The 16,544-nt window shown below is 45.6% G+C and overlaps 1 protein-coding gene across 1 annotated transcript in view; it reads left to right on the forward strand.

Annotated features, from left to right (window-relative positions):
• The window catches only part of LOC147437058 (CMP-sialic acid transporter 2-like), a 76,324-nt gene that overhangs the window by 54,157 nt on the left and 5,623 nt on the right, over positions 1-16,544 (forward strand). Inside the window, exon 6 of the mRNA XM_086486469.1 lies at positions 1,287-1,362. Coding sequence (XP_086342595.1) covers positions 1,287-1,362 — 76 coding nt within the window. The remainder of the gene's footprint in view (positions 1-1,286; positions 1,363-16,544) is intronic.

Consider the following 16,544-nt stretch of genomic DNA (forward strand, 5'->3'; position numbering starts at 1 on the left):
TACCGCCATGTGTGTCTCCGCATGAGGCCGCGAGTCTCTAGTCAGTGGCCTTGCCATCAATGATGACCCGACCGTCTTTGTAGATGGTCATCTTGCCCTCTTTGTGGGCGTGTAGTACTTAGGGCATACACGCCCGTCGGTGCTCAATTTGCATGCATGTGAGATCATCGTCAAGGTATATGGGTGGCCCGTGTAGTACATGCAATGCCATCTCTTCCTCAAAAGGTAGTCCTCTCCACCTCATTGAGAAAGTGGAGGATGAGAGCTCTCTTTTTGGTGGTGTCCTTCCCTGCTCTCCATGTCTTGGTGGCGAATGGAGGGAGTATTTTTTGTATCCAAGCTTGAGGCAAAGCTCTTTGGTGTCTTCTTCGGGGGTAGAGGTGGGTGTCTCCATGATGCCTGTCCACTCGCACATTGAGACATCGTGTTTGTCTCATCTTCTTCTCTGCTATTGTGGTTTGTAGGAGGGCTCACTTTTTTGGGTTTCCTCTTTGACTTCTTTGCGGAGGTTTTTGCGTACTACCTCCACCCATCCCTCCTCCTTGGCTTACATCTTCCCTTCTATGGAGTTCGCTATGGCTTTTGTCTTCATCTCGATGGTCTCGGCAATGGCTCTTGTGAACTCGTCTCTCATTGCTTCCTTCACGTCGACAATCTCTCCCTCTTCACATGGTGAGTGGTCCCTAATGGAGGCAACCTCCGCCTTGAGTGCGTCGATCTGTAGCTTCACTCCATGTTTGAGGATGGCTGATTTTTCGTTCCTCCACTCGTCCATTTCCTTCCTCCAATCCTTCATTCGTCCTCGAAGACGGCGAAACGCTTATTGGTCGCCGTGAAGGTCGCTTTACTCATCCTATTTGCTAATGGGAAGGTTTTGGTGACGGGGGAGGCCATTTTGGATGTAAATGCTTGCACCCTCCTCACCCTTCCATCCTGTTTGTATGTATAGGTGTGATTGTGTATGTGTGTTTGGAAAGTGCGTGTGTGTGTGGGCAACTGGGCAAGGGAGAGGGGGGTCAGTATGCAGGGGGACTGAGCATGAGAGGAGAAGGGCTAGGGGCAGCGGGCGTCTGCAGTGGGCAGGGAGGGGCTGAGCGAGAGGGGGTGGGCAGCGAGGCAGGAGCAGCAGGTAGGGAGAGGCTGAGCAAGAGAGGGGGTGGGCAGCAGGCGGGGGGGGGGCGAGGTTGTTTGGCAGAGAGAGAGAGAGAGAGAGAGAGAGAGAGAGAGAGAGAGAGAGAGAGAGAGAGAGAGAGAATATTCCTCTTTCTGTGCTGATTTATCTTCAGGCTAAGTATGTCTTGGGATGAAGTGAAGGTTTATCCTATACCGGCAATATTGTATCTGGTCAAGAATATCCTTCAAGTAGGTATTTCTCGCTGTTCTCTGTTCTAATCAGTCTTCTTTGTTGATTGGATAAATTAATCAAGTTTACTTGCATCAATGAAATCATGAATTACAACTTATTTACTTGCTTCCTCTTTGACATGCAAGAAAGGTGTCCTAGCATGGAATCACCTGAAAGACCTAGGCCATCATAGTTTGTTTGTCAAGCAAATGTTGTATATCTATAATATTCGCTAGGGAGTATCCATGTTTTGTACAATCAAAACATTGCTAAAAATGAATCCAAGGAAGTCCACAGTCACTCACATGTTTCTGGCCATAGTTTCACGACAATGATACATTTGCAATTATATTGAATCAGACGCAAGCAGAATGTATCAAAGCTTTATGAATTCTAAGATTCAAATTCTTAAAATTGTATTACCCCATAGTCGACTAGTCGGGGTTAGAGACCAAAGTGCAAATACTGCCGTCTCATGCTGCTCAACGATGCTCCGTACCTCCTATGTAGACCTCGTCTACGATGTGAAGATCCTTGCATCCCCGGGCGTCGCGATCGGTCAAGCTAGATGGTTCGATCACGAAGGCTGCCCCAATGAGGGTGTGACTAGTAACCTGTGGTGGGCCATCCCTAGTAGTCCCTTTGTAAAAAGTAGTGATCTCTCTCTCTCTCTCTCTCTCTCTCTCTCTCTCTCTCTCTCTCTCTCTCTGGGTCAGGATTGGTGGGGTTCAGGCTTAAGGACCCTCTGTGGGTCAGGATGGGTTGAGAGGTATGGAGAGGCCCTTGGTATCTATGATCTCTCGGCTGATCAGAGCTAAGGCCTCCGTGCCACATGAGATAATAGAGCGGAGTTAGCGGCTCCCCCTATGGAGAAGAGGTGCTTACCAGATCAGTCTCCTTTATGCACAGCTTATGAGATACTACCAAAGATAGATATGCCAGATTGGCACTTGCGTCCTCTTGACAACTAGCTTTACAGGGAGACATATCATGCTGGTATGCACAGATGTCATCATGGTTCCAGATACATGGCTTCAGCATGGACAGCTTGCCTCCCTTCCAGTACTCCCTTGATGCACCGTCGTTGTCTCTTACATGGATGGAGATTACTAGACTCATTCGCTAGGACCTGACCCGGTTGGACACCAGGAGGACATGGATAGAGCCGACAGTGGAGTTGGGCACGAAGATGGCTTTCTATAGAGAGCATCTTCTCCAACTCATAGGGGATGGGTTTGTGATTCAACCCAGCTATATGGATACACATCTATCCCATTGGTTACATTGTGCCATTGGTCAGATACGGACATCTTCACACCAGCTTGAGATTGAGACAGGTAGATTCAGAGGGATACCAGCAGCTAGCAGGATATGCCGCCTATGCCATACAGAGCCAGAGACGGTGTCACCAGCGTGTGACTACTATCTATCCTTTTTGTTGATTTCTTTCTTATTATCTATTTACTTTCACTTTTTGGAAACACCCCTCGGGAAATCTAACTGCCCTGCATTGCATAGCTAGTGTGGAACTGTCCAGAGGGAGTCCAGGCCTAAGGGCAAGAGAGCACTAAGGTTGGACAAAGACTATGGTTAGCCAAAGTGGGGTCATTGACTAGCCAAAGTGGAATCTTTTGCTACAGAGGCTACATTTCAGTTCTGGATGTGGCCGCAGTGTACAAAGAGGTCGGATGACCTAGAAAGATACAATGGCAGCATCTCCTAAAATTTAGGGAACTGCTATTTTGGGACCTGAAAATGTGTTGACGTCATTATCTCCGGAATGACAAAGGGAACATTTTCTTACTCTGCCGTGAAGTCAACTGGGCAACCGATTGGGATATTTTTAGACGGCAACCCCGAAACGGGAAAATGCTTATAAATGTGCCAAGTGGCACATTCTGGTACAGTTTCTAATGCAAGAGAGAGTTGGCGCTGAATTTTAAGCTGGGAGAGGCTCATTTGCAGCTTTTGTCACAGGTTAAGAGCTATGGAGTGCTTGCTTTCCCTCTTATGCACAGTGCGGTGCCAGGAGTGATGCCCTGCACGCTACGCACTGCCCTCTCTCTCCCCTTTGGTAGTATGTTATGCCCCTCTAGTGGGCTCTTCATTTGACCAATGTACAGTTGTGTGGGTTCATGCGCGATTGCCGAGGCAAGAGCCTCTTGCACAGGTACTGGATTAGCTAGCAGCTAATTCCTCCGCAGGTACAGGTGAATTCGGAGAGGTTTCACGCTAGAAATCTCGTCCGATTCAAAGGGCAAGTAGCCCTACAGGTGCGGGAGCTCGAGGACTTGCTACGGATGCGACCGGCACGCGAAACGGAGCCTGAAACAGCAAATTACAGCCTGCTGTGTATTTTTGCAGGTTTAGGGTTTTGGCCCTAAACGGACCCTAATACCCCTAGGAGGTTCGGGGACGCTAGGGGACCGCTGTACAGGTGATCTGGCGCAATTTCAGGGCTGAAAACAGAGAATTCAGCGTGCTGCAGATTCTCGCCAGGTTTTGCAAAGTGCCCGTATGCGTCGAGAAAGTCAATCAATGCGTGGGAATACTGACTGTGAAGTGTTCTAGTACAGTTATGCTGCCGAAATCGGGCTGGAACAGTGGAAATTCAGCCGAGTTTGTGCGGGGCAGCTTGTAGGGAACCACAGTGTTTATTCCCTCTTTTGAACAATAAAGAAATACCGAAAGGGGCGCCTAAGTTAGGGGCCAATCTGGTGTCGGTCTTCTCATACAGGTGCATTCTAGCATCTGTATCCCATTCCCCTCTCTTGTGTCACTATAGCGCAGGTATAATAGACGACTAATAATGGGTGAAAGCTAAATCAAGGTTTAAAGTCAAGTCTACCGCCCTTTTTGGATTGAACAGGCCGGTTACAGACGGAGACCATTATATATGTCACTGCACAATGTATTACGAGATACGGGGTCTCTTCCACTTGCTATTCAGAGAAGGCTTTGGACCCTTCTCGAGAGTCATGAGCTATTAGGACCAGAGATGCGTTGGCCTGTATCTACTTGAGTTACACACACATAGATAGTTTACTGAGGAGATCTGGAGAGAGACAATCTCAGAGACAGATTACTGATTTCTTCACACCAGACAGTGGATAGATAGAGGAGCAGCCACCACTGCAAAGCTCAGCTCATACTTGCACCCGCGGTACTCTCATTGACTGAGCATTGGAGCTAGGGAGATCGAGACGCCCACGATTAAGGAGAGGAGCTTCACAACATCTACGGAGACTACAATAGAGGATTCGAGCCATACTATCTCGACATCCAGAGTACAGATGAGGATGGATTCATCACCCATTCTATCTTTCTCTTGTATTGGGCACCCATTGTATCAGTGATCACACATACCCCACATTGTTCCAGCTAGCAACACTTCTAAATTCATTTTAGTATCTCTTTTTTTTTTGTACTCAGGTATGGTACCAAATTCACAAGTTTGTAAGGGATTGGTCTGTAGGTCATTTTGTCCTTTTGAAGAAGTTAATAGATCATTTCATTTCATCTCTCTCTCTCTCTCTCTCTCTCTCTCTCTCTCTCTCTCTCTCTCTCTCTCTCTCTCTCTCTCTCTGTGCCACTAACTGCGACTCACGCATAACGTCTGCTGCCCATGTGCTGTTTTTTGTAGTTGCGCGACCTTGCAATTATTAGTCGCTGCTTGTTTGGGGGAATATAAGCACTTCAAATTGTAACCTTAGTTAGGTAATGTTTGCCATGCTCTTTAACATGGTTGTTACTTTGCACTAGTGGCAATCCCCTTATGCGCTATGCTGACCACTGCATTCCCACCTTCTCTGCTTTACACCCGCTGCATTTCGGCTTCTCCACCTGCTCCCGATCATTCCACGTCATTCACCTGCAGCCTTAGCCTAGCTACCGCCAGCCACCTTTCGTGCCTACCTTCCTTGCTTTACACCTACCGCATTTCCGCTTCTCCACCCGCTCCCGATCATTCCCCGTCATTCACCTGCAACCTTAGCCTAGCTACCGCCAGCCGCCTTTCGTGCCTTTATTCATCTGTCCCACATGTGCGCATGTACACACACACATACTTTTTTATTGTTGTAAATCTTGTTGATGTAAATTACAGGTGGGAAACCTCAAAGCAAGGAAAACCCACCAAGCAGAAAAAATAAAAAAAGTGGAGCAGCATGGGGCTCCAAGGGCTAGAAATAGTCGATAAATCGTGTAGGCATCAAGTGTGATGTCCCCAACATCATAGGCAAAATGCAACGCCTGACCCAGCAAAAATTTAAAGTAGGGAAACGGGTCACCAGCAATGCCTTTAAACATCAAGGAGTTGTGATGGTGCCAAATGGTCCACAGAACCCAAAATCCGACCCAACCAAAAAAGATTGTAAAGTGAGACTGTAGAGACTGAAACTCCCCAAAAAGCCAAAACCGTCTGTGAAAAGCGGTGGAAGGAAAACGCAACCGAAGAGTAGCCGACACCTGTCGAATGAAGGACCGGGAGCAGTAACAGCCCCACAATAAGTGCGGCACAGTCTCCTCAGTATCATGACATCTGAGACAACGAGAGGGTGCAAGATGCCGAGCATAGGTAAAACCCCCACCAAGCAGTGCCACAAGAAAATACGTTTCTTCAAAGGCAGATGATTCTGCCAGATGCTAGCCAAGGTTCGCTTCCACCACAAGGTTGATTTGAAGAGGGACCACAACTGATTACCATCCTGCACAATCCATAAATCAGATTGCAATAGAGCATAACATTTGGCAGCAAAAATACAGTCCAGCTTGTTGAGCGCGTGGCGGTGTGTGCAAGTGAAAGAGCACGCGAGGAAGTGCAGTCTGTGTGCAGAGAGGGGTGGCGAAAGCCAGCAGGAGAGGAAGCGCTAGCAGAACGAAGAGGGAGAGAGAGAGAGCTCACGTTTTTGGGGAAAACTCAATAAGTGAGTTTTGGGTTTTCCCACTTTTATTATAAGTGACCTTTAAAAAATGTGTCCAGGTTCAATATGAACCTGAACAAAGTATAAAAATGTACAAAAAAGGGGTTATTTAGGCCTTTAACCCAACAACCTCCCACTTTAAGGCATAAATGACGCCTTTAAGTTAACCAACTCCCACCAGTTGTATGCAATGCTCATGTTGAGCCTTAGCAAGACTCTTGGTGAGAACATCTGCAGGGTTATCCTGTGTATGGATCTTAGTCAAGCTGACTAGACCATCCTCCAATACCTGTCGTATGAAGTGGTATCGCACATCAATGTGCTCTGTCCGTGCATGAAACATGGCATTCTTGGCCAAATAGACAGCACTCTGGCTATCACATCCCAAGACAGGAGTACTAGCAGGCATACCAAGCTCTTTGACAAGTCTGCCCAACCATATGGCCTCTTTAGAAGCCTCAGTGGCTGAAATATATTCAGCCTCAGTAGTACTCAATGCTACAATTTTTTGCAGTCGTGAACACCAAGAGACAGCACCATCAGCAATAGCAAACACATAGCCACTAGTGGACTTCCTGGTATCCAAGTCACCTGCCATATCTGCATCACAATAGCCCTGCAACTTCAGGTCACTTTTGCCATAGCATATACACCTAGATTGTGGACCTGACAAGTATCTCAGAATGCATTTCACAGCTTCCCAATGTGCTTTGCCGAGATTGGACATGTATCTACTAACAACTCCCACTGGGCAATGTCAGGACGAGTGGCAACCATAGCATACATAAGAGAACCACAAGCTGATGCATAAGGGATTCCCTTCATAGCATTCACTGCCACGTCATCCTTTGGGCAATCAGCTTTGCTAAGTTTTGTGTGTGGAGGTAAAGGTACTCCAAGTGACTTAGCTTCAGCCATGTTAAACCTATCAAGTACTTTAGCAATGTACTTTTCTTGAGATAAGAAGAGCAATTTCAGCTTTCTATCTCTCTTGATTCTCATGCCCAAGATGTGCTCAGCATCACCTAAATCCTTCATTGCAAAAGCTGAATTCAGCTGACGTTTAAGAGCATCAATGGTAGACTTATGCTTCCCAGCAATCAACATATCATCTACATATAGCACAAGGATTATAGGACTTCCATCATTATCCTTCTTTGTATACAAACAATGGTTTGAATGGCTGCGTCTAAAGCCTTGAGACAGCATAAAGTATCAAACTTTTTGTACCACTGACGTGACGACTGCCTCAAACCATACAGTGCCCTTCTTAGTTTGCATACAAGTTCCTTTCTATCAGGAACTACAAAACCCTCAGGTTGCTTCATGTAGATATCTTCATCAATGTCACCATGAAGAAAAGTTGTTTTTACATCCATTTGATTCAATTCTAAGTCAAACACTGCAGCGAGAGCAAAAAGGACACGCAATGTTGTAAGCTTTACAACAGGAGAAAAGATCTTTTGAAAGTCAATCCCCTCTTTCTGTGCATACCCTTTGGCAACTAACCTTGCTTTATACTTGGGCTTTCCATCAACACATTTGACTTTGTAAACCCATTTGTTAGGAAGAGCCTTTCTTCCTTTAGGCAATGGCACAAGATCCCAAGTATTGTTTGCATGCAAAGATTCGATTTGCTCTTGCATCGCAAGCTCCCACTTACTGCTTAACTCACATGATTTTGCCTCTTTATATGTAAGAGGCTCTCCCTCATCTATCAACATAACATGATGCAAAGAGGGGTCAAAGCGCTGTATCAACCTTCTGACACGAGAAGACCTGCGTACCCAATGATCTACATTCTCAGGCACAGGTTCTACATCAGGAGGCAACTCATTTTCAACATGCTCATGCTGCTGAAAATCATTTTCAGCCATGACAGGTGGCTGTCCATCCTCATTTGGAGCATCTAAATCATGTCCTACCTCTTCTGGCTCAAGGTTAACCGGCTGATTATCAATTTCAGCTTGTGGTAATGCATCCTGAGGCTCTTTTTCAACATCAATAGGTGGCAAGAGAGGCTGAAATTTGATCGATTTCTTGTCAATGTCATAAGACGTAGTATTTTTCAGCAATTTAGCCTTATTGAACACTACATCTCGGCTGCGTACAACCCTCTTAAACTGAGGCAACCATATCCTGTAGCCCATTTCACCCTCTTTCCCATAACCTAGGAAGAGTCCTTGGATGGACTTGGCATCTAGCTTTGTCCTCAAGTCATTACAAACAGGGACAAAAGCCTCGCAACCAAACACTCTCAAATGATCATAAGAGGCAGGTTTGCCAGACCAAACCTCCTCTGGAATGTCATTTTTCAGCGTACTGTTAGGAGAGCGATTGCATACACGAACTGCAGTTTTCAAAGCCTCTCCCCAAAACCCATGAGGGAGATTAGCCGTGGACAACATGCAACGCACTCTCTCACGTAAAGTACGGTTATACCTCTCAGCCACACCATTAGAAGATGGATTATAAGGGACTGTCAACTCCCTTTTAATCCCATATTCTTCGCAATAACGCTGAAATTCAGCAGACGTATACTCCCCCCCATTGTCAGATCTCAGACATTTAAGCTTACTACCCTTTTGCGTGGTCACAAAAGCATGAAACCTCTTAAATGCATTAAATGTCTCACTCTTGTTCTTTAACAAATATGCCCAGCCTTTTCTAGTGCAATCATCAATGAATGTAACAAAGTATGATGCACCACCAAAAGACTTAACAGGCATTGAACATACATCGGAGTGAATTAAATCAAGAGCATTAGCTTTGCGCGAGACACCAGAATAATAAGAAGACTTCTTTTGTTTACCATACAAACAGTCATTACAAAAATCTAACTTGGTGCCCTTTACATCAACCCTCTTCAACGAGGAGAGCACATCAAGTCCCTTCTGGCTCATATGGCCAAGTCTTTTGTGCCACAACTCCAAATGAGAAGCAACTTCGGCCACTACAAGAAACTTGCCAGGTAAAGCTTTGCCATGTAAATAGTATAATGTACCACTCTTGCATCCCTTGACAATGAGCATTGATCCCTTAAGCAACTTCCATGAACCCCCAACAAAAATGGTTGTATAACCCTGTGCATCCATCTGGGCAATAGACAATAGACTCTTCTTGATGCCTGGTACATACCTTACATCTTTAAGCATAAACTCTTGGCCATTGTTTAATGCCAAGCGCACAGTGCCCATTCCTTCAATGTCACAAGCATGGTTATCCCCAAGGTAAACCTTGCCATACTTGCTTGCATGATAAGAAGCAAAACACTCCATAGATGGAGTCACATGAAATGAGGCACTCGAGTCTACTATCCAAGACTGTGTAAGGCCATCATTTGTACTTAGCAATGCATCAATGACATCTCTACGTGAGATAAGCATGTCTTGTGCATTTGCTACATCAAAATCTGAGGGGCATGAAGCTGCAACCAAGATCTCCTCACTGTCGGATAACTCTGTGATAACCACACTAGAGGATACATTGACAGTCTCCGAATCCTTGGAGGAGGTACCTGCTGATTTTTCCCCTTTCTTATCCTCTGTCTTCTTCTTCTCTTGTGATTCCTTCTTTCTTTCTAGCTCTTTCTTGAAATACCTGCAATCTGGCTTCTTATGGCTTTTTCTGCCACACTGGTAACAGGTCACATCCTTATCCCTAGACTTGCTTTTGCTCCTCTTTTGAGTCTTGGTACCTGTATTTTGCTTCTGACTTTTGCCTCTCGCATTGTAAGCAGAACTGCCACCTTCCCCACTACTAGACTTGCGTCTAATTTCCTCATTCAAGATGGAGCCTCGCACTCCATCATATGTGAGGTTGGGGCTATTACTCAAAGAAACCACAAGCGTTTCCCAAGAGTCTGGCAAAGTCATCAACAAAAATATGGCTTTCAACTTGTCATCAAAAGGTTGAAGCGCAGTATCCTGTAGTTGACTCATAACACTGGTGAAAGCACTTAAGTGCTCAGAAGCCGACTTGGCTTCGTCAAGCATCATGTTCACCAGTTTGAGCATCAAATGCACCTGATTCACAGGGGTGGCATTCTCATAAGTGGCCTTCAACTTATGCCAAATTGCATGTGCAGTGTCCAAGCCCTTTATGTCCACCAGAATGTCATCGGTCACAGCCATTTTGATATAGGCCTTTGTCCTCTTGTTGAGCTTGGCCCAATCCTCATCCGGCATATCCTCAGGCTTTATAGCCAAAAGGGCGTCCTCACAATCCTTGAGGAACAAAATCCCCTGCATCCTGTCTTGCCATAGGTCGAAACCTGTACCGTCAAATCGCTTGATTTCCATCAAGCTCTTGGCATCAGACGACAAGGAAGTAGAGGCCATTTGCACGGGTAAAAATGCAGCAGAAAGTGTCTACACAAAATCTGAAAATTTCCAATGATCACAATGTACAGCACGTTGCATACAATGTGCTGAAAATTTCAGCAATTAACAAGTATCCTCAATGCGTACTTGCATAAACCCACAAAAGGCGTACATAAACCTCAATTTGTGTACATAAAAACAGCCCAATTCTGAATTTTCTGCAAATTTACTGTTTTGGCGCATCAATTTGCATCAAATGGACCTCCTTTGAGTGGGAAAAGCAAGGGCCATTCACGGGAATCGATTTAGAACACCTGCGTTTTGCTGTTTTGACCTGTAATTTTCTGGTTTTTACCTGTTTTGACCTAATTTCAGCATGTTTTAGGTTGTTTTGGAGACCCTAATCACCCTAGGTGACACCGGAAGCAAGGGGCTTCGCGATGAAAGCGGAAATTCGACGCGAGAGAAGCCTTTCGCCTGCTGTCCATCCACCTGCGCAAAGCTTCTGAAACCCTAATCTGGCTCTGATACCAGTTGTTGAGCGCGCAGGGTGTGTGCAAGTGAAAGAGCACGCGAGGAAGTGCAGTGTGTGCAGAGAGGGGTGGCGAAAGCCAGCAGGAGAGGAAGCGCTAGCAGAACGAAGAGGGAAAGAGAGAGAGCTCAAGTTTTTGGGGAAAACTCAATAAGTGAGTTTTGGGTTTTCCCACTTTTATTATAAGTGACCTTTAAAAAATGTGTCCAGTGTCCAGGTTCAATATGAACCTGGACAAAGTATAAAAATGTACAAAAAGGGGTTATTTAGGCCTTTAACCCAACACAGCCTCAACTCAGCAAGCTTCCAATCAGAAAAACGTGAGTCCACATTCAAAGGAGGAACAGGAGAAAAATCTGCAAGCATCCTCTAAATCTCCTGGCACAAAGAAGAGTATTGGTGCCCCAAGCGAAAGCGCGATGCCGCATCAGGGAATGAAAGCACATGTCTAGTATCATCCTCCACCTGATGCACCTGGCATATTTCTTTTTGTGAAAGAAATGGGCCTGGTGAGGCGACCGCTGAACCAAAGTCGAGGAGAAAGCCTTGCTCCAACGCAAACTCTCCAATCGAAGGGAATTGCCAAGAAAGTAATGGCGACCATGCCAATGCATATGCGAGGTGATAACCTTCCGGTCAACAATGAGAGAAGAAGTAAAGGGGCATCTTGGAATGTGTTCTTCAAGCTGCCCAAAAATAACCTCCCAATATGTCTGCTGCTGCCAATGACCAAAGGATGGCGTAACAATATGCTCACACATATGTGACGCCATAAGTGTCCAGGGTTGCTACTGTTGCACCAAGATTGGTAACAACATAGCTTTCCGTGCCAGAACATGAGTGCGCAAATCCAAAATATTCAACCCGCCAAGGCCCTTGGGAGAACGCAACTTGTCTAGAGACAAAAGTCGGAGACCTTTTTTGTGAAATGAAGTGCTCCAGAGAAGTAGACATAAGGGACTGCAAGCGCAACCGAGACCAAGAAAACAAGGGCAAGAAAAACTGCACATAGGCCATGAGAATGTATTGGACAATCCTGAGACGTACATATAGTGGCCAAGTGGACAATTTCCAATAATGCAACTTAGAACGCAGACCCAGTCCAATTTATGCGTAGTTGATACATTTTAGGCCAACGGATAACCTAGATGGCGAACTATGACATGCGGAGGAACAATCTCCCCTGGCCATAATAGCTTATGCCAATCAATCATGCTCATTCAAAGGCAATAACTTGGATTTGAGAAAATTGACTTTGAGGCCCGCCCCCAATCCAAACAAGTGAAGAGTATGCATAATCAGTTCCACATCATCATAGTGATTGCGAGGCATAAAAAAAGAGTCATCTGCATAGGCTTGACCAACAAAATGCTTCCTAGATGAAAGCACGAGACCATGCAGTCAACAAGAAGAAGTCAAGAAATCCAGATACACAAGAAGGAGGTGAGTAGCGATTGCATAGAGCAAAGCACTGAGAGGAGAACCTTGCCTTAATGATCTTCCTAGAGGCAAAGGGTCTGTGAGAAAACCATCCCACAGAAGAACTATGTGCATAGAAGAAAAAGACTACCTAGGAAAGCTTGGGCCCAAAGCCCAATGGTTTCATAGCGTTTGCAATGTAGTCCCAAAGAAAAATATCAAAAGCCTTTTCAATGTCAACTTGCATGACCAATACATCCTGTTGAGTATATTTCGCATATTCCATGCCTATGATGATATTTGCTAGGTTATCAGTAATTTGACGGTGCGGAATGAAGCCATATTGAGATTGATGTAGGCCTTCATGCAGAAAGCCCTTGAGACGATTAACAATCAATTTAGCCATCAATTTATATGCCACATGCATGAGCGTAATTGGTCTCCAATGAGAGAACTCTTCACATAGTGCTTGCTTAGGTATCAACTTGAGGAGGCCTTCTTTCCAAGAGGAGGGCAAAACTGCTGCTCCTAGGCCGTATTCATCATTATCAATAGTGGCAGCTTTAAGTTATCCTAGAAAGACGAGAAAAATTCCACAGTAAGACCATCCCAACTAGGAGCTTTCGAACGGCCCAAATCAAGCAAGCTGGCATACAATTACGACTTAGTAAAAACAACCTCCAAGTCTTGAACCTAGTGTATCGAAAGAATAGGAGTAACATGCGAAAGAAACAAGCGACGTACTTGGCAAGCTTCCTGTGTGGAAGATAAAGGAGCCTCAAAGATCTTGCCATCACACACACACACACACACACACACACACACACACACACACACACACACACACACACACACACACACACACACACACACACACACACACACACATTTACGCATAGCCTACACCTACCATCTCTAGGTGCTCGAGGGGTGAGGTCGGGAAGGGTAAGAGGAGGCAAATACAGGTTATTGGTCGCCTTCTCCTTTTCAAGTATTATGGCACCATCCTTTGTCATATCTGAGGATTTTCCACAGAAGATTGGTGATTGTGTCAAGGCTCTCTCTATCATCAGCACTTGGTCGATGCTCCTATGCTTGGGTTAAATCCGAGAATGGTTTACGTGTTGTTAGCTGTTGCGGATGAAGGCAGTGTGGAGGATATCATCGTTATGGGCAGAGTCAATTTCATTGCTATTTTCTAGTGTTGTCGCTCGCACTCCTCTGACGTTTGGAGATAACTTGATCTTCCGCATTTGTGGTACGAGGATTTTACACTAGCTGTTTTTGAGGACAAATGTTAGGTCGAGAAGTATCTTTTCAAAATTGCTTTTCTAGAGCTACTTGATTTGCCAGACATGTTGAGGTAGACGGGTTCTATTTTTGGCATACCTTTTATGTGATCAATAGAGAGTCAAACATGTGCGCCATCTATTAAGGTAGCTACCACCTAGTTTCCAGACACTCACTTTTCATTGGAAAGGAACGCTAACCTGCAGAGGATTGTGGCTAATGCAAACCAAAGTAGTGCCTTGGATATCATGAGATGGGGTATTTAGTGAGGGATTGCCGTAGAGGGTGACATCAGAGACAGACTAGTTGCAAGAGAGGGCGGTCCTCGAAGCCACAACATACACAACAGAGCTCTGCATAGCAACAAGACCCAGTGTGACAAGATGATGGAGATTAGAGGGGTGAGATTCAACGGCAGAGAAGAGTGCTCAACACTAGCACAATGATCAATAGACGTAGAGACATAGACAAAGACAAGCAGGTAGACAGGGATAGGTACAACATGTCCTTGTTTACAGACATGTAGTGAGACAGAGGTTGGTTGGATGAGATAGAGCACCCACCGAATATATCTCTTGAGGAGAGGTTGCGAGATCTGAAGCAAGAGGATGTTTTAGGGCAGTTGGATAGACAGACAGAGCATGAGGATCAAAAGTTGGAGGCAGTTGAGGATCAGCTTGAGGTGCCCTAGGATAGGCGAGTTTTGCAGCCTTTGGACTCTTTGGAGATTTAGTTGCAGGTGCGTCTTACAACATTCATTGTTGGGGGAGAGCAGGTGGGTCGGTCTCCTTTAGTGTAATAGAAATGGGCAGAACGGGGCCTTCTCGTTCTCGGAACGCGCTCCCAAGCCGGAATGGAAATGGGAATGGAACACCAGGGATGACTGGAACGGGTAGAACGCGGAACGGAACGGCGAAACGCAGATGGCCGGAATGGGCCCATTTAAAAATATAACCTTTTTCTTTTAACGTATTTGGGGCAGTGCCATGTGCTTGAGGCTAGGGTGGTGGGAGTGAGCCTTTGAGGCAGCCAATAGCTAGGGCACCAAGCCTCTAGGCTCTCTCTCCCTCTCCCTCTCCCTCAAGGCTTCAAGCCTCAACAACCTTACCCTCTCTAGCCTGATTTAAGCATATTTTAGGGCGAACGATTTGGGAGACACGTGACGTGGTATTTCCCATATTTCTTGTATATGGACGTTTGGTTGACTTGGTCACAAGCCCCACGTTTTTTGTGTGTAAAAAGCTTCTAACCTCATGAACATTCTTCAACTCTGGCCAATCTTTAATGGTCTCAACCTTGGCCAGATCCATTTTGACACCCTCACAGTGCACCCTCGCAGAGACGATGTATCCCAAAAAGTGGATCTCTGGTAAGAAAAACTCACTCTTTTTCCTATTACCACCAACCGATGTTGCCTCAGTGTCTGAAAAACCTGTAACAGGTGGTGTCAATGCTCTGCCTCATTCCTACGGGTGCTGCTAGCTCAGCCGATGGTCCCATTTCATCTAGCGTAATTCGAAGTCGAGCCGCCAGTTCAATCAAAATGAAGTTGGCCTTGGCTCCTCCATCGAAGAAGATGAGGGCTTCTTGATCTCGTACTTTGCTCCACGCTCTGTAGAGCTCCGTACTTTCATCCATTTGTGCAAGGTCAGTCCCCACGAAATCTGCTACCAGTCTTGCTTTTGTCTTTCCCTTCTTTGCTTGCTCCTCCGCTGCTCTAGAACTCTCAGGCTTGTCCTCTGGCTGTTCTTTTGGTGCCTTATTAGGACATCTGGCCAACCACATGCCCCCACAACCGTAACATTTACCCTCCTTGAAGTATTTGGCTTGTTGCTCTGTCGACAATCGAGGGCCTGAAGGTCTCTTCTTCTGTTGCTTTCCCTTCCTTTTGTTACTGTTGTTCGTATCTTTTCCTATCCAAATTGTGGCCAATCTATCTGCAGGTTACGTAAGAGTGCCCCCATGTATTGGAAGCCCTTGCTTCGCGTGTCCCATCAGTTGTTGCATGGACTCGGACTTCTGCAGCAGAGAATAATCTCGTATCACTTTACGCAGACCACAACAAAATCCTCTATCTGTTGCTTGAATGTATTCTTGCAAGTAGAGGCCAGAAAGAAAGTGTCCCAAAATCTCTGACAATATGTATCTAGAGTGTCCTCCTTGGTCATCCTCAAATGATTCTAAGCCGTAATCACATCACGTTCATATTCTTGAGTGAGCCATGAGGAAGTAAAGACTCTCCTGAACTAGAGCCACTCTGTTGGTGCCTCCCTTAGTAGAAGTTGGGGTAGGATGCCTCGCTCCAGACTTTGGAATGCTCTGAATCTAGAGTATGCAATATCAAACTGTTAAATAAAAACGAGGGCCTTGTGAGTATCCTTAAAGCTAGAAAAAGTATCAAACTTTATTGCTTGCACACCCTCCTTAAAATCTTTGGGTTTCTTCTTCCTATCCTCAAAAATATCATACTGGTTGGCTGTGTAAAGAGGCTTCCTCTTTGTAAACATCGGCTCATTAGACTGTGAATTGTCCAAGGAAGAGGAATCCTCGTTTGAACCGTCAAAATAATTCCGAGACCTTCTATGGGATCGACTCTTCTTCTTGCCTTTGTTGTGTCTCTGGATCTTTCTCCTCTTCTTGCTCTTTCTTCCCTCGTCATTGGACTCGAAGGTCGAAGAACTGTCAGAAGTAGATGAGGATGAACTGGAAAATCC

Source organism: Adiantum capillus-veneris, chromosome 17, assembly GCF_014529385.1.
Source record: "Adiantum capillus-veneris isolate H3 chromosome 17, ASM1452938v2, whole genome shotgun sequence".
Lineage (NCBI taxonomy): Eukaryota > Viridiplantae > Streptophyta > Polypodiopsida > Polypodiales > Pteridaceae > Adiantum > Adiantum capillus-veneris.